Raw genomic sequence first — 24,013 nt, 5'->3', positions numbered from 1 at the left:
TTATATACAGCAATACCACACTGTATCTTAAAGCTCCTATTTGTAAGAAAAGTTGTTTTTTTGGGTAGAAATCATGATCACTTATAGTGCAGCCCTCACATACACACACCAACTGAAGCCATAACATAAGGCCTGAAGCTTTATTCCAGGAACCAGCAGAGCTTCATCTTTTTAAGGAGGCAAGATTTTATGAGCACTGTCAGTTAAGATTCAGTTAACAAAACAGAAAAAAACATGTATCATATAGTACATATGGCACAAGTCGATCCTAATTAGCATCGCATTAAATCAACAAAGGTTTGGGGCGATATTGTAATGATTCAGCCTTATCGCACATAAATCCCCTTTTCAAAATAAGTATTAAAAAAACCCTAAAACAGCAGTTTTCCTAACCTTAACCCTCATGAAACTTATCTACAACTAAAATAAATTTGTTTGTCATTTTAATACTAATTAGAACAAAATGTTCAGTAGTATTACAGAAAGTAGGTCACTTTTCATTGCATATTTATTAACACACACACTGACACAAGCCCACACAAACCAACTTGAATCACGTTCTTGTATTCAGTTATATAAAGCATGTCCAATTTATCTAAAGATTAAGAGTGAAAACCCACAGGCATATTTGTAAGTCAAAAAGGGGGATGAAGTATGAAAACATTACTGAACATAAAGCCATGCCTCGTTAGTATGTCAGACGTTTCTCACGCTGCATATGCAGTAGCCATTTACATTTGTTAAAGCCAAGTGGGTTCAACATCAAATCGCCACAATAGTCACTCTGGGTTCATAAACAGGACACAAGCACACAGTAACAGGGGAAAGGTTCAGATAATTTTGCCTTTTTCGTCGGAGCTCAAGGCCCGAGGCTGTGAAGAGTCACACTAAGGCATATTTATGTGTCCCATCTCCCTGTTTGTGCTGCAATCATAAGGATGAGAGGAGGAGAAAGGAGCTCTGACATATCCAGCTATACTCAAAGCTCCAGTTTCCACAGAAACTGGGTGCACTGTAGAGAGGAGAAGCTGTCTCTGTGGTCAGAAAGAGAGAGGAGAAAGGAGGGTGTATGTTTGAGTAAAGACTAATGGACGAAGCTATGTATTCCAGTAGCAATTAGCAACCAAAGTAAGAAGAGCAGACTTAAATGTGAGAGATGTGGTAAAGAACGAGGGAAAGGGGAATCTAAAAGGTGTCAGCCATTTTCTATCAGCTTGCAGTTACTTGAAGAGACAGGAGGGGGCATAAGAGAGAGTACCAGCCAGAGGAAACCGGGATGCGTAGGAGGAGAGGGATGAAGAAAATCAGAGAAATAGATTCTTTGTGTGAGGCAGAGAATGCAGAGATATGAAAACAAAGAGATGGAATGAAGAAATAAGAAAGCAAAGGAAAAGAAACCAACAAAAGGTGAAGATGAGTAGGAAAGCACGCGAGGCTGGAGAAAAGTGGGGTAGTGATAACGAGAACAAAGGCAGGGGAAGAGGGAGAGAGGAGAGAGGCAGTCGGTGGGAGGAGAGAGTGGGATATGAGTCAGGCTTACAGCATTAACACTCATCTTCCACACCCATGTCTCATTGTTTTATTCATACACTGCACCCACTAGATAAGATGGCGGGAAACATGTCGGAGTATTCTGCGATCGACTCACATGTAAACACACACATACACAACTCTAGCCAGTGAGTCTGGCTGCAGGGCATCACATAACCAAATCTCCCTAATATAATGAGAGATTAATACGAGCATTAACCCTAAATGCTGAAGTTCCTGACTTAATTTTTTTTTCTGTCATGACAGATGGTTCACCTAAAAATAAACACAGCCGACCAACTTCGCAAAATGAAAAGCTACATGTGGGATGAGATGACTCACCCAGTGTGCAGAACAGCTCGCATGTTCACACTCAAAAAGATGACCACAAGGAGCCAAATGACGTTCAGACCATTTTAGAAATAAGAATAAAACTGAGAAGACGTTTCAGACTGTAGCTTTAAGAAGAGTTAAAAACAGGCTCTCTCTCTGCATCTACATGATCATACTGTGTCTATGTCATACAATCTCTCACACATCATCACATAATATCAGCACAGTTACTTCCTGCACAGTCCTAAAAGACCACAGATCAATGAAATGTATTTCTGTAAACGAGCAGGCTCAGTGCTGAGCACATTTCACGTTTCTTTTAATAGAAAAGGCTGTTTTGTGGTAAATCTGCCACTGATGTCAGGTGAAAACTTGCAACTTTTAACATTTTTAACTTAAACAGAAGACAATTTACAGTTTGACAACCAGACTAATCGCTAGCTTTCATCTAATTGCTTTTTTGAAAACGCTTCCTTAAACTTGATTGACAATAGCCCAAAGGCATGGCACACAAATGTAGTAAAACCACAACAAAACGCACATGCCTAGACAGCTGTTTGATGAGCCCACAATTATGTTAAGGCCACAACAAAATACACAGTTGGCTTTACCTTTGCTACCTTTACCATGCTGTGTGTGGCGAAGAAAAGGCTCTTCTCTAGCCTCCCTTTTTACCTGTCAGCAGCAGTATGGTTTTTGAATGACATACATATCACCATCATCTCACATAGGCAAGTTATGCCCAGTTTAAGCAGACCTGACAATTTTGTTCTTGTTGAAGCCTTAAAAACTGACAATTTGTATCGGATGCTGTCCTGCAGTTCCACAGAAGACAAAACATACTACATAGTACCATAAAATACGTCAGCATCTCCTCAACACATATCTTCCATGCCACAGTCTTCACATACACATCTTCTGTCTGTGGCGACATATTGCACAGGCCCTGCAGCCAACATCTTACATTACCTGTTAGTTTTGAGAAACTTAACGTAATTCTGCTCTGGGGGACCCTGAAAGTAATTTGACCTGAGGGTAAAAGCTGGAGCTCTGAGTGGTGGATGTGAGTTAGATAAGATACTGCTCATATTGTTTTATTTTAATATTCATAGCAGTCTGTACCAGATGAGCAATCTGTGATCTCAACTGTAGACAAGTTACCATACCAGGCTGTTATCCCATATCTTATTATACTCTCTACTCTATAGTTACTGATATGGCACTCTGCACACCTGGCTAACCACGTAAAAAAGTATAAAAAGTCAAAACCAACGATGTTGTGTTGTAGCTACATTAGATACGAATCATTAACTCACATAAGCTTGACTATACAACTTTATGGATGTGAATACCCAAGCAGGCAACATTCAGAGAAATTAAGAATGCACTAGCTAGAAAGAAGGCTAAGCAATTACCCAAGATGCTTAGTGGGGGCCATTAGACAGGGGCAAATGGCCACAGGGGGAAGAGGAACCCTGCAGCTAGAGACTGGATCCCTCTCACAGCCAACATCTGATCCCATCCATGTGTGGCCAGAAATAAATACAACATAGGGCATTAATCAGTGGCAGTTTATGGCAACTGTGGGCTGTATACCACATCTCACCCACAGTGAGCAGCGCAGGGATACTGCTGTAAAAATGCAATCCTCTTACCAAGGCTGCATCCAAAGTCTCAACAGCTGATTCTGGATTTCCCCTTACCCATTCATACATTCTTTCAATCAGAGTTCACAACCCCTTCCCCTCCTTTAAATCCAGAGCTCAGGACTCTTTTAGGTTAGCAACAGGATGAACTTAAAGTGGATTTTTTTTTTAACCAGCTGTGTCTTGCATGCAGCCTTGCACTGACCCCTCCGTCAGTTCAATCCTACGGGCATGCAGTGATGACCTAAGCACAGCAGCAGATGTTGTGACTGTATGAGCACTGATGCCAGACAAGAGCAGTGCAGACCCACATCTGTTCTGATCTCTGTTGATTCAGGAAAAAAAAAAATTAAACAAGTACACTTAACATAGCTATGATGCGCTGGTTATTACATCAGACAGACAGATATGTGGGCAGGCCTACATGTTGTTCAGCACTGTTATTGTACTAATATGATTGTTTTGGCAAAAAATATTGCATTGTTAACAGATCATTGTATTTCTAAACAAAGCAAGAGAGCACATCAGCATAATGCAGCACCCTAAGCTAAGCTCATACCACCCAGCAAGGATTTAAAATGACACATGAAGATAGTGTGCGCAAATGGTTTTCATTAGTGCAATGTTGTTAATGCTCATAGAAGATGACCCGGCTAAAACCCTTGAGAAAGAACTCAGTGCCTTGTTTCAGCTGCAGTGGACTGATTTTAAAATGAGAGTGGCAAGATCCGATGTATAGGATTCATCCACACAGCCATGAGTCAATGGACTGAAATGTAATGAAACTGAGGGCTTATATAACCGAGTGGTGGAGAGGAGAAAGGGTCAGACCCACTCACACAATACCAGGCATGAAAGAGAGAGAGATGGAGACAGTGAGAGTGAGAAGAGTGAGACTGAAAAAGAAATCTTCAGATTTGATAAAATATTTACTATCAGTCTTTACTATTTGATATGATAAAAGGGTAACCAGGTCAGACTTGTCAGGTAAGCTCAAAAATAAAACCAGCATGTCTCTTAGTCAACATTGAAGGACCAGGTTTGACCCATATAAGAGCAGGGACTAGCCTGGACCAATTCACATCAAAGCCACACATGGCTCTGAACCAGTCTCGTCATGTTCTAGGACAAATGACACGAGCAAAAGGAGCAGTGCCAGGGAGTCTTAGCCCACAGTTGTGAACGCAGCCTACATGAATTTTTTGGCCCACTGACTCTGATTTTGCCCTGTGAACCCAGAGGCAAAAAAAATGTAGTACGTCTGCATATCTTGTTGTTACTAGTTAATTTAATGTTGCTGTCAAATAGCTGCTGTGAGAAAAAAAAGTCTGTTTTCTCTGCTGCATGAGCATAACAAAGTGATGTGAGGTAAAGTCACAAAATAAACAGTGAATACTATAATACAGAGAAATAGTCATTTACATTGAGTACAAGCTGATGTCGAGAGATTACACTTCTTTATCAAACGTTTCACTGCCACTCTGCTTTCAAATACAGCACCACACAGAGATGGACCAACCGCTTATTGACCAAACACTCTATAAGCTGCACTGCACCAGTGCCTGTGCTTGCTGACATTCACAGTAACAACCTCCTGATTCACCAGCACCCAATCAACTGAATGGTCGACAAGGACGAAAAGCTGATAAAAACACACACGCTCACCAGCACACAAACAGAGAGAGAGTACATCCAGTATCAGCACAGATAATTAAATGCTCAGAAGCATCTGGACAGCAGTTTATGTGGCACAATATAATAGAAGCCAAAACAGCGCATTTTACTTGTGGAACTTCTGTGTTGTGCTGGAAGCCAATCGTTTGTTCATGTTACTTCTAAACTAACGTAAGCTACTGTTGCTCTCTGTTAGCAGGGCGAAGGGAGACACTGAGATGATGCAGCCAAGAATGTGCATAAAGTCTGTGACAGAAAATCAACCGAGTTCTCCACAAAGAAATCCACAGTCCAGCAGCATTAAACAACTTAAACAAATCGTCCACAGGCTTTCAGAGGCAACCAAGAGAGATGGAAAAGGTCTAATTTTCACATCATGTTACAATCCGCTTACATATTTTTTAGTGATTCATACATTTAAATTGCCACAAATTGTTACAAAGAGCCCCTTTAACTACAAATCAGCACAATATAATTGTCAGCAACCTAAGCTCATATACTTCCCTTCCTCCTTTCATTGAGCCACGTCAGCTAAATTAGTTAAAAATAACTCTCCAGTCAACCTTGTCAACTGCTAGTGACTGGTGATAAAAAATCAATACTTAGTGACACAAAAAGCATTACTTTGTATTAACCCCTTATGGATATATATTAATAGATGTTGATAACAAGTAAAGGACAAAATAGAAAGACATTACTCTAGAAAGACAGAGCTAACTGCCAAGTTTAAGTAATATGCTGTGAGTGCAGCTGCATTGCCAGACCTAACTCAGTGCTATGTGTGTGCTGTGCTAGGGCAGGGGGTGAAATCAATGTTACTGATTAACATTATAGACGTGGCTTTATTAATGGTTCAGATCATGCATGGTGCCTGTTAGCCAGATTGAAAGCTTGAGATATTTTTCCTTATTTGAAACTGCACTAAAACAGGAAAAGAGAGCAGAAAGTAAGATAATCTATATCATTACTGGCCTAGTGGGACAAAGGAAGGCAGAGTTTATAGGAGAAATTAATAGAAAGCTGTATCACACATAGAGAGAGCAGGCAGAGGATTGGACTGCATCGAGAATAAAAGTTTACAACAGTAGAGAGAAAGGCACAGATGAAATGAAATAGTTTAAACTAACATCTTGGCTAGAACAACCAGGCATTCATTTGTAAGTATACGGTATACAGAGCAAGGGAGAATGAGCATACAAAAGGTATGGTTATTACCAGTATTAAGCAGCTATATTATCTCTGTAATTACACACCCAGTGAGTGCACTCAGGAGATGGGTCAGCCAGTGTTATTGTTTGGTCAATTCTGCATGTTTGAGAGCTGCTGTCTGTACTTGTCACGACTGTGTGATAAAAGTTTGGTCCAGGAGGGAAGATGAAATGTGTTGTGAAACAAAGCTGTTGGGTACAAACTTCCTGTGTAAGAAGCTGGTGGCATAAAATATAAATATATCAGAAGAAACTCTGAAATCATGAAAAAAGACACGTCCTTGTATTCTATTTTCAGTCACGCAGGACATCTGATTTTTTTTTTTGCACGCCGTTTGGATTTATATAACTGTTTCATAGTGGGTGTGTCTCTTTCTCTCCGCGAGTCCCCAGATCACCACGGGGGCATGTGCTCCTTATGCTCTGTTTTCTTGTTCCCTGCACATCTCTCCCTCTGTCTGTCGCACCCCCTTTCTGCTGTGAAAGTGCCTTTCAATAAGGCGGATTAGCCATGTGAGAGTATGTGTGATGTGTTAGTGCATGCGCCTGTGTGTGTGTCTCTGAGCACAAGCGTGTGTGTGAGGAGTGAACATAAAGATAGTAGCTGTTTTCGTTGTACCCGACTGTGTGTGTAAATTAGATTACCATCACTGCTGCTGACCTCAATGTGAGTGGCGCCATCCTCCAACAAAGCTGGAGCAATAAGGGAGAATGTGCCCTACTGACACACAACAGCACATGCAGCATCCACAGCCACAACCCTACAGGCATGAGGCGCACAGCAACACAGCTAAAGAGCATGTGGCAGAACGACAGAGGAGATAGGCGACAGAAAGAAGGACAGAAAACGATAGTGAGGCAGAAAAGGGCGGCATACGAAAGAGGAAACGAAGGACAGAGACATGAAAGCGGGAAAAGGAGGCCAAGAGTGGGGTGGGGGAGGGGGAGTGATACCAATATGGAGGGTGAAGAAGGAGGAGAGGAGTAGTGCGGAAACAGAAGCGGCAAAAACGGAGGAAGCAAAAGCAGAAACAAAACAGAGTAGGGGCAGAATACGACAGGGAGTGCTGCAAGGAATGGTATGTTATAGAGTAACATTCATATTGCAGTATTTAACATAAAGAGAAAGAAGGAGTAAAAATGGACAGTAAATTACAAAGGAGGTAACACAAGAGAGTTTGCTTTTAAAGGTTTACTGAACATATCGGTGAAGGAGTTAGAGAGGTGGATGCAGAGAAAGTTAGTAAGCAAGCCAAGAGTGGAACACAGGAAGAAGTGTTCGCTTGGAAGAGAGCTGTCAGCATTTTTGTACGTGTGAATGAAGAAGAGCAGCCACATGAAAAAAAGCCTCTGCAATAACAACACGTTACAGTAGATACAGTCGTGCTGTAACAGCTGTGTCTCTTCTCTCCGTGACTTGTCCTCTTACCCTCTCTTCCTGCGACACTGAATATGGTTTAATGAGGAAAACGCTGTCACCCATTTAACAAAGACAACAGACACACAAAACCACAAGGGTCGTTGCACTGTGAATGATTTTCAGTGCAGACACTCAACATGCAAACACAATTGCACTGATCTGCTGAGCCAGCCAAGCAGACAGACAAAGCCACTGGAGCAAGCAGCCACACCCCCGCCGAAGGGAGCATACAGAATGATAATATACTGTGATAGACATGCTGCTTTCAGTGCACAGTGTCCTGCTGTACTGTAATGTTTAAATCTGAATCATGTAGTTGCAAACAATAGAAGTATATTTTAGAATTTAGTTGCTAACTTCAAACATAATGTGTCATGAAGCCCCATCCCATGTGCTTTCCTAATTCAGCTCATGACCCTGCTTGTAATTCATCCACTCCTCTTCTCTCATCTGTTTTTTTTTCCTCCCAAAAAAAATGCTGTGTAACAAAAGTTCAGTGATGTACAAATCAGTTAGAGACAACTCTTTCTCCCACAAAAAAGCAGGAGACAACCAATGCGATGCTTTGACACCACCCTGCACTTTTTAGGTTTAATGACATGAACTCATTTTTAACCATGTCAATAAATCTTTTCTGGGCATCTGCTGTCCAGGCACAGCTTAGCACTGCTGCTGTATTGCAAAGCACATGATGCCACACATGTTTTTTTGTTTTTTTTATCTCACACACAAACATGTGCACATAAAATATGCATGCACACAAACACACAGAGAGGCAGTGATTGCTCTCTAGTAGAGCACTGAATAAAAGTCGACAGAGGAGCTGCTGCAGGGAAAGTGTGTTCAGTCTCTCCTTCGTGAAGCTCAGCTGCTGCCTTACATTGAAGCTGAACCGATCCTTTCTGTTCCTGTGTGCATATTCCACTCTGGCTTACTGCTTTATTTCACATGCTGCTCACTGGGTAAACATATGCCATCAGCTTTTCAATAAAGATGCATCTTATGACAGTTTAAAATACATGTTTTTCTGACAGTCATTTTCTAGGTAGGAAATCTAAGGTTGACCCAGTTGTTTGAGAGTAAAGATTATCTCAATACCATAAAATATCTAATTAGAAGCTCAACTATTCCCGCCTTGACTACTGCTGCTATATCTGCACCATCTGTTGCCTGATTTACTGTGGAGATTTCACAGGCATAATCCATGTGTTTCTATCTAAATAAACCCATTTCCATTAAATATTGTGAGGTGTCTGTAGATGAACCATACCAAAGCCACTTCCCTTCCCCCCTCCTCTACTGCTCCCTCTCTCCCTCCCTCCCTCCCTTCCTCCTTCATCCTCTTTTGCTGCTGTTGCTAAGACCGCCGAGCGCATGCTAGTCTGTGAAACCAGTAGACTCTGAGAGGTGGATCTCCTCGTGTGTTGCTATGGGCAACACACAGTGTTCGACAGAGAATCAGCCCAGAAGCCGAGCATGCAGACCTTCACACGTGATAAGATATGACCTATTTTTCATTCAGCCAGAAGAGATCATCTGCACTGAAGCTCATATGTATAGTATACATATATACACTATTTCACAAAACTGCCTAGTATATTATAAGCACAAAAATCCAATCAAATGAAAAATAGTAAAAAAAATACTGCTTGCTGCTTTGCAGCCGTGTAATGAATGACGATTCCTGCTGAAGCAAAGTGCCCCAACCCCACCTGACTGGCTGTGCATTGTGATTCACTGCACACCAGCCGCAGGCTCTCTCTCTCTGCCTCTCTCTGTCGTGGCTGCAGCCATTCATGGCCCATTGAATCACCTCAACTACATCAGCGAGCACTGACCTCTAGTCAGTCTTTCAGTCGGTCGGTTACTGTCTTTACACACATGTAACAATCCGAATAGACAGGAGTAAAAACATACATGCGTGTATGATATGTGCATGATATGTAGTAACATGTCTTTTTAAAAGGAATATCTGGATATGTACGTACTGAAAGAACATTATATCAGACATGTGGGACCAGATGCAGTAACTGAAATAATGCAGATGATGGGAAAAGCTTCAACTCCAGTTTTGGGAACAACCTCCTGTGTTTAGCCAGCAAATGAGACTTGTATTGTTTTAAGGGTAATCTAACACAAAGGGTCAGTGGTTACTGGAATAAACTAAACTTCATTTTTTAAACTGAACCCAAACCTTTCCATGTTTCATCAGGTTTAACCACCATCAGCTCAAATCGTGAATTTATTATGTTTTGCAGCTAGTTTGTTGCTATGACACAACCACTGCCTGAAATAGGCACAGTACAGTCTAAATTATTCATAGTCCAAGTCTGTGAGCACACTGCATACAAAGTTCTCAATGATCTGAAAGAAGTCACATGTGATGAAATACTATAACATAACATTAATTCTATTAAGGGACTGGTTCAGGAGAAACATCTCCTTATCCTTAATCTAACTCGACCAAAATCTCACTACAATCCACATATCCCAAACAACATCAGTATTTTTCATAAGGTTGTATCATTTCTTGGGATGATTTCCTTTCTAAGCACATAGGAATAACACAGCTTTAAGATAACAAACACAACATACTAACTGCAGCCCATTGTCTTATTTATAAATGAATTAACTGTCCATACAAGCACCTGTTTATAAAAAAAAAGTTGTTTTTTTTAACGCAGTCTCATAACAACACACAGCCTCCTCATTTCCCCCAGTGATGAATCATATGTCTGTGATCCATTTATATCCAGCTGATCTGAAAAGGTGGCGTGATTCAGTACTTTTGGCAGGCATTAATCATCAGAATCTGATGCTCATCAATCACGAGCATTCATACCAGAACTGCCTTGAAATAAAGTGATCTATCTTACCTCTCCAGATCCCCTCCTCCTGTCAGGGAGCACTAGTGTGTTGGCATGGCTGCCAGGGACTATAGTAGATCCTATACTCATTCTGGGTCCAACTAGCATGTAGCGCTTGTCTCCAGATCTGTACTGGATGCTGTGACACAGAGTCCCGTCATAATTAGTCTCTTGTAGATATTTAGAAGTATAGTCTGTGGATTTGGAGCACTGCATCGCAATCAGCACGATGATACTGATGATAAAAAGTAGAGAAACTGAGCCCAAAGTTATCATCAGATAAAATGTCACATTGTCCTCCTCGTCAACTTTAGTGGCACTTTTAACATCAGAAGCAGCAAAAGCCTCTTTGGGCTCCACAAGTTTGACAATGACAGTAGCTGTTGCTGAGAGAGAAACGTTCCCATTGTCTTTGACCAGTATGAGCAGTTTATGCTCAGCCTCGTCTGTCTCTGTGAATGAGCGAAGTGTTCTGATCTGTCCTGTATAGCGGTCCAAACCAAAGAGACTGTGGTCAGTGACTTCCTGCAGTGAAAACAGTAACCAGCCGTTATATCCTATATCAGCATCATAGGCTCTGACTTTAGTCACCAAGTGTCCTGCGTTCACATTGCGGGGAATCTCCTCCACACCTTCAGCAGAACCGTTGGAGCTGACTGGATATAGGATGACTGGAGCGTTGTCGTTCTGATCCAGAATAAACACGTTCACTGTGACGTTGCTGCTCAGTGACGGAGCTCCAGAATCTGTGGCGACAACTTGGAACTGGAACGTTTTCAGAACTTCAAAGTCAAAACTTTTTAAAGCCAGAATTTCTCCATTTTCAGAGTTTATGTTGAGAAATGATGTAATTGTTTTATGTACATTCCCATTTCTCTCAATGTTATATGATATGAGAGCATTATCACCCTCATCACCATCATGAGCACTCACTGAGAATAAAGAGGCTCCTGCAACATTGTTCTCAGTAACATAAAAAGTATATGGACTTGTTGAAAACTCTGGACTGTTGTCATTCACATCTGATACAGTCACACTTATTGTCCTATGAGATGACAGTGGTTGTTCACCTCCATCTTTAGCAATTATTGTTACATCATACTTGGACTGATGCTCTCTATCAAGCATAGATTTGGTGACTATAGAGTACATATTGTCTTGTAAAGATGGTGTTAATGTAAAAGGTACATCCTCACTAATATAACAGATTACCTTTCCATTTACACCTGAATCATTATCATTCAGACTTATCAATGCTACTGTCGTTCCAGGTTTGGAGTCTTCAGGAATTGCTTTAGAAAAGGATGTCACCTCAATCTCAGGTGCGTTGTCATTCAGATCCACAATAGTTATTCTAACACTTTTTTCTGTTGCCAGGGGGACTGTCCCTTTATCAGAAGCTTTAATATCAATTTCATACCTGTCTTTTGCTTCAAAATCTATCAGTCCTTTAACAATGATTTCACCTGTATTTGCATCAACCTCAAAAAGTTTACGCAATCTATTATTAACATTATTTCCAAGTGAGTAAACCACTTCCCCATTTAAACCATCATCTAAATCTGTGGCATTTACTTGCATGACAGTCGTGCCAATAGGTGAGTTTTCATTAAGCATGGCAGTATATGAGTCTTTGTCAAAAACTGGCATATTGTCATTTACATCCAAAACATCAATGATAATTCCCATAGTTCCTGACCGAGCAGGCTTCCCTCCATCAAACGCTGTCAGCAGCAATCTGTGAACTCTCGCCGTCTCTTTGTCCAGCGGTTTATGCAAATACAAAACAGGAATTTTCCCATCTTCTCCTCTATCCTTTACCTCCAGACGGAAATGGTCATTTTGACTGAGCCTGTACAGTTGAATAGAGTACATGTCACTGTCTGGATCACGGGCGCCTTGTAGTTGAAATCGTGCCCCGGGTAAAGAAGATTCAGATATCTCTAAATGCGTCTCGTTTTCGGAGAAGGTGGGAGGGTGATCGTTCACATCCAAAACCTCAATACCAACGTAATGCACCTCTAACGGGTTCTCCAGCACTGTCTTTATGTTGATAATGCAGGTACTGATCCGTTCGCACACCTCCTCTCTGTCTATTTTTCGGTTAACATGTAAGATGCCATTATGGTTCAGTTGAAAGAGGGGTTCGGTCGATCCGGAAACGATGCGAAATCCTCTAGCATTCAAAGCGCTGACATCCAGCCCTAAATCTTTAGCGATATTACCGACTACAGCACCCACGGCGAGCTCTTCGGGAATAGAGTATCGCAGCTGTGCCGAAGCAAAATGAAAAGTAAGATCCAAAGAGACAATGAAAACGACCAGGCGCTCCAACCACGCTCCGCATCCTCGTCCAGCCATGTTGGATTAAAAAAAAGACGAATATAAAGGTTAGAGATTACAATGCGAGTCTACACAGAAACCCGCATTTTGGGGATGAAAAAAACCCCCACAACTGCTCGATATTAGGAAAATGTTGGTGAACGAGTCAAACATTTGAAGCCATCGCCCTGAAGCACAAGCGCACACTGTCGCGAAATACTGTAGCACCAAACTACTGACGTAGAGGATGTTCAACCGAGAGTCTTCATTTTCACAAGCAGTGACACCATGCGAGCTGATGATACAGTACAGATATACTTTCAATGACAACATATTTTTATGTAACTTTCGTAGTTGTTAAACGCAAGAAGATGCAATTAAAACAGGAAAAAGTCCATACGGTAATTACTAACTTTAGAAACTATTTACAAAAAAGCAGCAATAATGATAATAATGATGATGATGATGATGATAATAATAATAATAATCGCCATTCTTCTTGTTATTATCATTATCAATATTATTATCACTCCCGTACATTGATTGATCAGCTATGGCAATAACCTCTTACTTCAGATATTAGGCAGGACATGAGACATGAGATTAAAACGTATCGGCACCATGGACAGCGACTAAGACCAGCTATAACTCGGCACAGCCACAGGTGTGAATTTATATATTCAATCACAGACACCCTGAAAACTCAAATCACATAGTCTGTTGTAATACAAATGTGTTTTTCAGAGTACTGGGGGGAAAAAACAGGTCACAGTATGCGTGCAGTATATGCAGTGGATGGTCGACTGAACTAATTAATGAAGGGAACAAATGAATATCACAGCCAGCAGAAACAAACCAGGGATTCAGCCATAAATGCCTCTCCAGATCCCCTCCTCCTGTCAGGGAGCACTAGTGTGGCACTTAATTATATTGATTTTTCCTTGAGCATATTTTTCACACTGTCATACTGTGCTTGCAATTCTTCAGGACGGTATCGTACTTTTACATCATGTGTTTTGTCATGGCTAAGTGAAGGAATGTTCAGTAAACAACCAATACAGTCAGTCACCTCACAGTTTGCACTTAAATATATCTTACCTCTCCAGATCCCCTCCTCCTGTCAGGGAGCACTAGAGTATTTGCATGGCTGCCAGGGACTATAGTAGATCCTATACTCATTCTGGGTCCAACTAACATGTAGCGCTTGTCTCCAGATCTGTACTGGATGCTGTGACACAGAGTCCCGTCATAATTAGTCTCTTGTAGATATTTAGAAGTATAGTCTGTGGATTTGGAGCACTGCATCGCAATCAGCACGATGATGCTGATGATAAAAAGTAGAGAAACTGAACCCAAAGTTATCATCAGATAAAATGTCACATTGTCCTCCTCGTCAACTTTAGTGGCACTTTTAACATCAGAAGCAGCAAAAGCCTCTTTGGGCTCCACAAGTTTGACAATGACGGTAGCTGTTGCTGAGAGAGAAACGTTCCCGTTGTCTTTGACCAGTATGAGCAGTTTATGCTCAGCCTCGTCTGTCTCTGTGAATGAGCGAAGTGTTCTGATCTGTCCTGTATAGCGGTCCAAACCAAAGAGACTGTGGTCAGTAACTTCCTGCAGTGAAAAGAGTAACCAGCCGTTATATCCTATATCAGCGTCATAGGCTCTGACTTTAGTCACCAAGTGTCCTGCGTTCACATTGCGGGGAATCTCCTCCACACCTTCAGCAGAACCGTTGGAGCTGACTGGATACAGGATGACTGGAGCGTTGTCGTTCTGATCCAGAATGAACACGTTCACTGTGACGTTGCTGCTCAGTGACGGAGCTCCAGAATCTGTGGCCACAACTTGGAACTGGAACGTTTTCAGAACTTCAAAGTCAAAACTTTTTAGAGCCAGAATATCTCCAGTTTCAGAGTTAATATTCAAAAACAGACTGATACTTTCTCCACTGTTGTCCCTCAGAATGTGATATGAAATATGCGCATTATCACTGTCATCAAGGTCAGATGCCTTAACTGAAAATACTGGTGCTACTAAGCCATTATTTTCAGTAATATAGAAGCTGTATGGGCTCACTGAAAACTGTGGTCTGTTATCATTCACATCTGAAACAACCACACTTATTGTCTTTTCAGATGAGAGTGATGGCTCCCCAGTGTCCTTTGCAACAACGGTGAGTTCATAAAAAGACTTTTCTTCTCTGTCTAGTTGTGATTTGGTCACTATGGCATACATATTATCTTGTAAAGATGGAGATATGGTGAAAGGAACGTCCTCACGTATAAAGCAGGAAACCTTGCCGTTAGGACCTGAATCTAAATCATTAACACTGATCAAAGCTACTGTTGTTCCTATTCTTGAATTCTCTGGGACTGATTTTGAAAATGATGTAATTTCAATCTCTGGAGGATTATCATTAAGGTCGATTACCTTTATTATCACAGTTTTGTCTGTAGACAATGGGACAGGGCCCCTATCTGAAGCTTGTATATCAATTTCATAGCTTTCATTTTCTTCAAAATCAATCACCCCGGTCACTTTAATTTCACCTGTCTTTGGGTCTATGCTGAATAATTTTTGTAAATCCAAATCTACTTCTTTACCAAATGAGTAAACAATTTCACTGTTGTCACCCTCATCCAAATCAGTCGCATTAACCTGAATAACTAACGTGCCAGGGGGTGAGTTTTCATTTAGACTAGCAGAATATGCATCTTTAGTAAAAACTGGTGAATTGTCATTAACATCAAGCACCTTAATTAGTATTTCTATTGTTCCAGACCTCGCCGGTCTCCCTCCATCAGTAGCAGTGAGCATTAGCTTGTGCTCTCTCAGCGCCTCTCTGTCTAACTGCTTCTGCAGAATCAGAAAGGGCATCTTACGATCTTCGCCTCTCTCCTTAACTTCCAAACGAAAGTGGTCGTTGTGGCTCAGTCTGTACTGCTGAACAGTGAACTGACCAGCATCGGGGTCTCGTGCAGGTTGCAGCTGAAACCTCGCTCCCGGTAGTGTCGATTCAAAAATCTCCAGCCGTTTCTCTTTCTCTGGAAAGACGGGGGAGTGGTCGTTCACATCCAGCACCTCTATGGCCACATAATGGATTTCCAGCGGGTTTTCTAACACGGTTTTCAGGTTGATTATACACGCGTTGCTCCGTTCACAGATCTCTTCCCTGTCCACCTTCCTACTTACATACAGGATACCGTCATCCTTATTCAGACGAAAAAGAGGTTCAGTTGAACTGCCAACAATGCGATACTCCCTGTCTTTCAGCGTAGCCTTATCAATACCTAAGTCTTTCGCAATATTTCCAACAACAGTTCCTTCTTTTACCTCCTCGGAGATGGAATATCTGATCTGAGCAGAGGCTTCGCTCCAGAGCGTTACCAAAGCCACCATGAAAGCGACGCATCTCCACCGCTCGATCCACGTCTGGCGTCCGCTTTGTTCCATTATGTACAGCAAAAACAGAAAATGTAAGTCCGCTAATTCCTGGATCTACAAGAGTATGTTTAGGAAATAATAATCAGCCGTATTCCTGTGCAAACTGCGCGCCATCGCAAAAAAACAGTCCTGGGAATCGTACAGAGCTAGTTTCTTGTCCAAGCCCTTTGCACGTAATGCCAAAATACAGGGTCGGATTTAATGGCGATGACGAAAAGTTGCGGAGACACAATTTGCCATTATACCGACACCATGCGATTCAGGACGTTATTGCAGCACTGTTATAATAAAAAATAGAGTAAAATCAAAAGTTCATATAACAAGGAAACCACGAGGCAAAGCAGTTAAACAGCCTTTAAGAAATGTTTGCGTAAAGAGGCTTTTTTCTCTTAAGCATTGGACTCAAGTCATAACCAGTTCCCCCTCCAAAAACTATTATTCTGAAGAATCTACCGCCTTTAACAAATAACAACTTTCAGCACCACGGATAGCGACATTTGCGACTGCACTCAGACTCATCAGCAGCAAATACAGTACATACATTCTGACACTGTTCCTGCTTCCTTTAACAATGTTGAAAACAGCCTTAACACACAGCACATCTCCAACTATCCCACAAAAGTAAGGGAACATTATGTAAATACCACAACAAATAACATGCTGTTAGGTAGACAAGACAGAGATGCTGCTTTTGAAACACAAAAAGTATTTTTTTTTTAAGAGATTTGTCCAAACTGATTCATGGTTAAGAAATGCCACCAGTATGGATTCGACTTTAGTCAATGCAGTGAAGTGTGATACGAGTAGCCCTTGAAATCGAGCAATTCAATGACAGCTGCTGTAATTTACAGTATGAAATGGCAACCCCAAGAGTCTATTTCTACCAATACAAGTGTCTATGTGTAAATGTAATTAATGATCCCATATTTTATCCAGCTGTGGTAAACGTGTGTATTCAGACTGCCATTAAATTATTGCATAACTTATTTGAATAACAGGAAGTTTTAATATTGTTAGTATTCATTTATATTACCTCTCTAGATACTCATTTTCTGCCAAAGTATTTGCATTACTTCCCGTGACTGTAGTAGATCCTATACTCATTCTGGGTCCAACTAACTTGTACTGTTTATCTCCAGATCTACAGTGTCCCGTCATAATAAGTGTCTCATAGTTGTGCAGAAGTATAGTCCATTGGGTTGAAGCACTACATGGCAATCAGAATGATGATACTGATGAGAAAAAGGACTAACAACACTCCCAACTATCCACAGCATTGTCTCTTCTGAAACCAAAGCCAACATGAAGTCAATATATTTCATAAGGTTGTATAATTTCTTGAGGTAAGCCAAACACAGCACACAAACTGCAGTCCAATGTGTTGTTATGAATCAATTAACACTATAGTCTGTGTGAAAACAAACCATTCAACCACCTGTAAACCATAAACTTAACTCAGCAGTCTCATAGCATTGATCTCCTCATTTCCCCCAATGATGAATCATATGTCTGTGATCCATTTCTATCCAGCTGTTCTGGATAGGTGGTGTGATTCAGCACTTTTGGAACTCTTCAATCATGAGGATCTTCATCTCATTTATCACAAGATTTAATACCAAGACTGCCTTGAAATAAAGTGATCTATCTTACCTCTCCAGATCCCCTCCTCCTGTCAGGGAGCACTAGTGTATTGGCATGGCTCCCAGGGACAATAGTAGATCCTATACTCATTCTGGGTCCAACTAACATGTAGCGCTTGTCTCCAGATCTGTACTGGATGCTGTGACACAGAGTCCCGTCATAATTAGTCTCTTGTAGATATTTAGAAGTATAGTCTGTGGATTTGGAGCACTGCATCGCAATCAGCACGATGATACTGATGATAAAAAGTAGAGAAACTGAGCCCAAAGTTATCATCAGATAAAATGTCACATTGTCCTCCTCGTCAACTTTAGTGGCACTTTTAACATCAGAAGCAGCAAAAGCCTCTTTGGGCTCCACAAGTTTGACAATGACAGTAGCTGTTGCTGAGAGAGAAACGTTCCCATTGTCTTTGACCAGTATGAGCAGTTTATGCTCAGCCTCGTCTGTCTCTGTGAATGAGCGAAGTGTTCTGATCTGTCCTGTATAGCGGTCCAAACCAAAGAGACTGTGGTCAGTAACTTCCTGCAGTGAAAAGAGTAACCAGCCGTTATATCCTATATCAGCGTCATAGGCTCTGACTTTAGTCACCAAGTGTCCTGCGTTCACATTGCGGGGAATCTCCTCCACACCTTCAGCAGAACCGTTGGAGCTGACTGGATACAGGATGACTGGAGCGTTGTCGTTCTGATCCAGAATGAACACGTTCACTGTGACGTTGCTGCTCAGTGACGGAGCTCCAGAATCTGTGGCCACAACTTGGAACTGGAACGTTTTCAGAACTTCAAAGTCAAAACTTTTTAAAGCGGTGATGTGTCCATTATCAGAGTTAATGTTGAGAAATGAAGCCAATTTATTTTCGTCCCTTCCATCTCTGAGAATATGATAGGATATCAGAGCATTGTCGTTTTCATCACGGTCAAAAGCTTTAACAGAGAACACAGAGGCACCTGGCTCATTACCCTCAGTGACATAGAAAGTATATGGACTCAGTGAAAACTCTGGACTGTTGTCATTCACATCTGACACCACAACACTTATTGTCTTTTCAGATGATAATAGAGGTTGACCAGCATCTTTTGCAGTTATTGTTAGTTCATAATGTGACTGTTTCTCTCTGTCCAGAGGAGATTTGGTGACTAATGAATACATTTTGTCCTGTAAGGATGGTGATAATGTAAAAGGAACATTGTCACTTATGGAGCAAATAACTTTTCCATTCAAACCAGAGTCCAAGTCATTTACACTGATAAGAGCAACTGTAGTTCCAGGTCTTGAATCTTCAGGGATGGAGCTCGAAAAGGAGGTAACTTCAATCTCAGGTGCATTATCATTCACGTCAACTATCTTAATAATTACGCTTTTTTGCGTATCCAGAGGAGCCAGACCTTTATCTGATGCTTGAATTTCAATTTCATATCTGTCCTTGTGCTCATAGTCTATTAAACCTTTAACAATTATCTCCCCTGTGGAAGGGTCGATATCAAAAAGGTTTAATAATCGTTGACTCACACTGTTGCTAAAGGAATAAATTACTTCTCCGTTGGGGCCTTCATCTGAATCAGTTGCATTTACTTGCACGACTGTGGTACCTATTGGAGCGTTTTCAGAGAGCGTAACAGAGTAAACATCTTTAGAGAAAACAGGCGTGTTATCATTAACATCTAAAACATTTACTTGAATATTAATTTCACCTGATTTCGGAGGTTTCCCTCCATCAAGGGCGGTCAGCACTAATGAGTGCCTTGCCGCTGCTTCCCTGTCCAAAGATTTTTGCACAATTAATAAAGGTATTTTACCATCCTCTCCCTTATCTTTAACTTCCAAACGGAAGTGATCATTAGGGCTGAGTTTATACTGCTGGACAGAGAAAGGACCACCGTCTGGATCTCGTGCAGCTTTCAGCGGAATACGTACTCCAGGCAACACAGACTCGGAAATCTCTAACGTTTTCTCTTTCTCCGGGAAACTGGGAGAATGGTCATTTATATCCAGAACCTCCACGCCAACATAGTGCACCTCCAGCGGGTTTTCTAGCACTGTTTTCAGATTTATCAAACAGGTACTGCTTCGCTCGCACACCTCTTCTCTGTCAATCTTCCGGCTCACATACAGGATGCCATCGTTCTGATCTACACGGAAAAGAGGATCCGCAGCACTAGAGACAATGCGGTACTTTCTGTCTTTCAACATGCTCTTATCTAATCCCAAATCCTTCGCTACATTCCCGACCACAGTTCCTTCGTTCACTTCCTCAGAGATTGAATATCGTAATTGCGCCGAGGCCACGCTCCACAAAAGCACAGCAACCACGCAGCTGATCCACCGTCCTCTCGCCCTTCTTGCCTCGCATCCCCTTTGTTCCATGATGAAGAACGAAACAGTTATCGATTCCTCACCGGGCAATAATCGTCCATGAAAAAATTAATCCAACACATCCGGCTATGCAAATGATGACTCTGTTTCAAAAATGTTTTTAAAAAACGAGACTGTTGATACGGGCAGCAGCGAGCCTCCAAGCGATTCTGCCAGTACCGAACTGAGAGCTACAAGGAGGTGGAACCAAAAGGCAGTGACGACGAGCGAAAGACATTATATCCAAAACACACTGACACCATGCGATCTCATTGGTAACTGCAAGAAAATCAAAGGTTCTACAGTCTTTTACTTGAAAAGTTGGAAAAGTTTTTTATTTACTTTGGCCTTATGCGTAGATGTTGCAGTACTTCAGGTGGGGTGATGGCTTCTTCAGATGATTCAACAAGTAGGCAAAACACTTAAATACCTTTAAATGTAGACATCACATACTCCCACAATAATTAACTCCCATATAACAACGTTGAGCTTCATTCGTTGGATATTTATAAAGAAAACCCATGAGGTTATTGACACTTTTTAACCAGGTATCAGTTCATGAGAGCGAAACTATCAGCACCATGGACAGCAAACGACGTCCGACATGGCTCGGCCCACACACATTTACGACTTAAAATACTATCACAGATGCCCCGAAAGCTCAAAACACAACGTAGGTCAAGTGAAAGTGAAAAAAGTCGATTGAAAATCACCGTGTGTTGTAATACTGGTATATGTTTTTCAGAGTATAGTGAAAAAGCAGGAGACTGCGAAATAAACGGTTGAGTAAGCATATACTTCCACCTATATTACCAACTGCAATTATAGTTACAACTTTACTTTAGAGGACAGCTGAGAAATGAGGGGTATCAGTCAAGTGTCCTGCTTCACAAAACTATATCATGATGCCAAGCAGATAGTTCACATGCAGTATATGCAGTACATGACTGAAGTAATGAATGAAGGAACAAATGAATATCATCATGAGTGGAAAAAAGCGAGGACTTTCACAAAAACAGTCTTACCTCTCCAGATCCCCTCCTCCTGTCAGGGAGCACTAGTGTGTTGGCATGGCTGCCAGGGACTATAGTAGATCCTATACTCATTCTGGGTCCAACTAACATGTAGCGTTTGTCTCCAGATCTGTACTGGATGCTGTGACACAGAGTCCCGTCATAATTAGTCTCTTGCAGATATTTAGAAGTATAGTCTGTGGATTTGGAGCACTGCATCGCAATCAGCACGATGATACTGATGATAAAAAGTAGAGAAACTGAGCCCAAAGTTATCATCAGATAAAATGTCACATTGTCCTCCTCGTCAACTTTAGTGGCACTTTTAACATCAGAAGCAGCAAAAGCCTCTTTGGGCTCCACAAGTTTGACAATGACAGTAGCTGTTGCTGAGAGAGAAACGTTCCCATTGTCTTTGACCAGTATGAGCAGTTTATGCTCAGCCTCGTCTGTCTCTGTGAATGAGCGAAGTGTTCTGATCTGTCCTGTATAGCGGTCCAAACCAAAGAGACTGTGGTCAGTAACTTCCTGCAGTGAAAACAGTAACCAGCCGTTATATCCTATATCAGCATCATAGGCTCTGACTTTAGTCACCAAGTGTCCTGCGTTCACATTGCGGGGAATCTCCTCCACACCTTCAGCAGAACCGTTGGAGCTGACTGGATACAGGATGACTGGAGCGTTGTCGTTCTGATCCAGAATGAACACGTTCACTGTGACGTTGCTGCTCAGTGACGGAGCTCCAGAATCTGTGGCGACAACTTGGAACTGGAACGTTTTCAGAGCTTCAAAGTCAAAACTTTTTAAAGCCAGAATATCTCCACTTTCAGAGTTTATGTTGAGAAATGAAGCCAATTTATTTTCTTCCCTTCCATCTCTGAGAATATGATAGGATATCAGAGCATTGTCGTTTTCATCCCGATCAAAAGCTTTAACGGAAAACACAGAGTTACCCGGCTCATTAGCTTCAGTGACATAGAAAGTATATGGACTCAGTGAAAACTCTGGGCTGTTGTCATTCACATCTGACACCACAACACTAATTGTCTTTTCAGATGATAATGGAGGTTGACCAGCATCTTTTGCAGTTATTGTTAGTTCATAATGTGACTGTTTCTCTCTGTCCAGAGGAGATTTGGTGACTAATGAGTACATTTTGTCTTGTAAGGATGGTGATAATGTAAAAGGAACATCGTCACTTATGGAGCAAATAACTTTTCCATTCAGACCAGAGTCCAAGTCATTTACACTGATAAGAGCAACTGTAGTTCCAGGTCTGGAATCTTCAGGGATTGAGCTTGAAAAGGAGGTAACCTCAATCTCAGGTGCATTATCGTTCACATCTACTATCTTAATAATAACACTTTTCTCTGTGGTTAGAGGAGCCAGACCTTTATCTGATGCTTCAATTTCTATTTCGTATTTGTCCCTTTGCTCATAGTCTATAAGTCCTTTGACAATTATCTCACCTGATGATGGATTGATATCAAAAAGTTGAAGTAGCTTATTAGTCACGCTGTCACCAAATGAGTAAAACACCTCTCCATTTTGACCTTCATCTAAATCAGTTGCATTTACTTGTATGACTGTGGTTCCTACTGGAGCATTTTCAGAGAGCGTAACAGAGTAAACATCTTTAGAGAAAACAGGTGTGTTATCATTTACATCTAAAACTTTCACTAGGATATTCATTTCACCGGATTTTGGAGGTTTCCCTCCATCCAGCGCTGTCAGTACTAATGAATAACTTCCTGCTGCTTCCCTATCCAAAGACTTTTGCAAAACTAATATAGGTTTTTTACCGTCTTCTCCTTTATCCTTAACTTCCAAACGGAAGTGGTCATTCTGGCTGAGTTTATATTGCTGCACGGAGAAATGACCACTGTCTGAATCCCGTGCGGCTTTTAGCTGAAACCGTGCTCCAGGCAACACGGACTCAAAAATTTCCAACCGTTTCTCAACCTCCGGGAAACTGGGAGAATGATCATTTATATCCAGAACTTCCACTCCTACATAGTGCACCTCCAGCGGGTTTTCTAGGACGGTTTTCAGATTTATTAAACACGTACTGCTCTGTGCGCACACCTCTTCTCTGTCAATCTTTCGGCTCACATACAGGATGCCATCGTTCTGATTTACATGGAAAAGCGGATCTGCATTACTCGAAACAATCCGATACCTTCTTTCTTTCAGCGTGCTTTTATCTAATCCCAGATCTTTTGCTATATTTCCAACCACAGTTCCTTCGTTCACTTCCTCAGAGATTGAATACCGTAACTGCGCCGAGGCCACGCTCCACAAAAGCACAGCAACCACGCAGCTGAGCCACCGTCCTCTCGCCCTCCTTGCCTCGCATCCCCTTTGTTCCATGATGAAGAACGAAACAGTTATCGATTCCTCACTGGGTAATGATCGTCTTTGAAAAAAATAATCCAACACATCCGGCTATGCAAATGATGACTCTGTTTCAAAAATGTTTTTAAAAAACGAGACACTGTTGACACAGGCAGCAGCGAGCCGCCAAGCGATTCTGCAAATACCGAACTGAGAGAGCTAC

General features: G+C 41.5%; 3 protein-coding genes across 11 annotated transcripts in view; all 3 read right to left on the bottom strand.

The window, feature by feature from the left end:
• Positions 1 to 24,013, bottom strand: part of LOC311257655 (protocadherin alpha-C2-like) — a 172,652-nt gene that overhangs the window by 114,575 nt on the left and 34,064 nt on the right. Inside the window, exon 1 of one of the 9 annotated variants that reach the window (XM_084353420.1) lies at positions 14,099 to 16,604. The exons of 7 other annotated variants lie outside the window; for them this stretch is intronic. In XM_084353420.1, coding sequence (XP_084209546.1) covers positions 14,099 to 16,456 — 2,358 coding nt within the window. In that variant the 5' untranslated portion in view covers positions 16,457 to 16,604. Of the gene's footprint in view, positions 1 to 10,687; positions 13,142 to 14,098; positions 16,605 to 24,013 lie in introns of those variants that run through there. One more of the 9 variants, XM_084353423.1, reaches the window with a different exon arrangement.
• Positions 18,089 to 20,596, bottom strand: LOC311257689 (protocadherin alpha-8-like; the record flags this gene model as incomplete). The annotated part of the gene is made up of 1 exon (XM_084353506.1): positions 18,089 to 20,596. Exon 1 carries the CDS (start codon positions 20,453 to 20,455, stop codon positions 18,089 to 18,091), a length of 2,367 nt encoding a protein of 788 aa, XP_084209632.1. The 5' UTR covers positions 20,456 to 20,596.
• LOC311257688 (protocadherin alpha-8-like) lies at positions 21,451 to 23,970 on the bottom strand (the record flags this gene model as incomplete). Its single annotated transcript, XM_084353505.1, has 1 exon — positions 21,451 to 23,970. Exon 1 carries the CDS (start codon positions 23,824 to 23,826, stop codon positions 21,451 to 21,453), a length of 2,376 nt encoding a protein of 791 aa, XP_084209631.1. The 5' UTR covers positions 23,827 to 23,970.

This window comes from Pagrus pagrus (genome assembly GCF_965226575.1).
Source record: "Pagrus pagrus genome assembly, chromosome: 5".
NCBI lineage: Eukaryota > Metazoa > Chordata > Actinopteri > Spariformes > Sparidae > Pagrus > Pagrus pagrus.
Note: the sequence above shows the minus strand (reverse complement) of the source record. Positions and strands in the feature narration are given on the sequence as shown.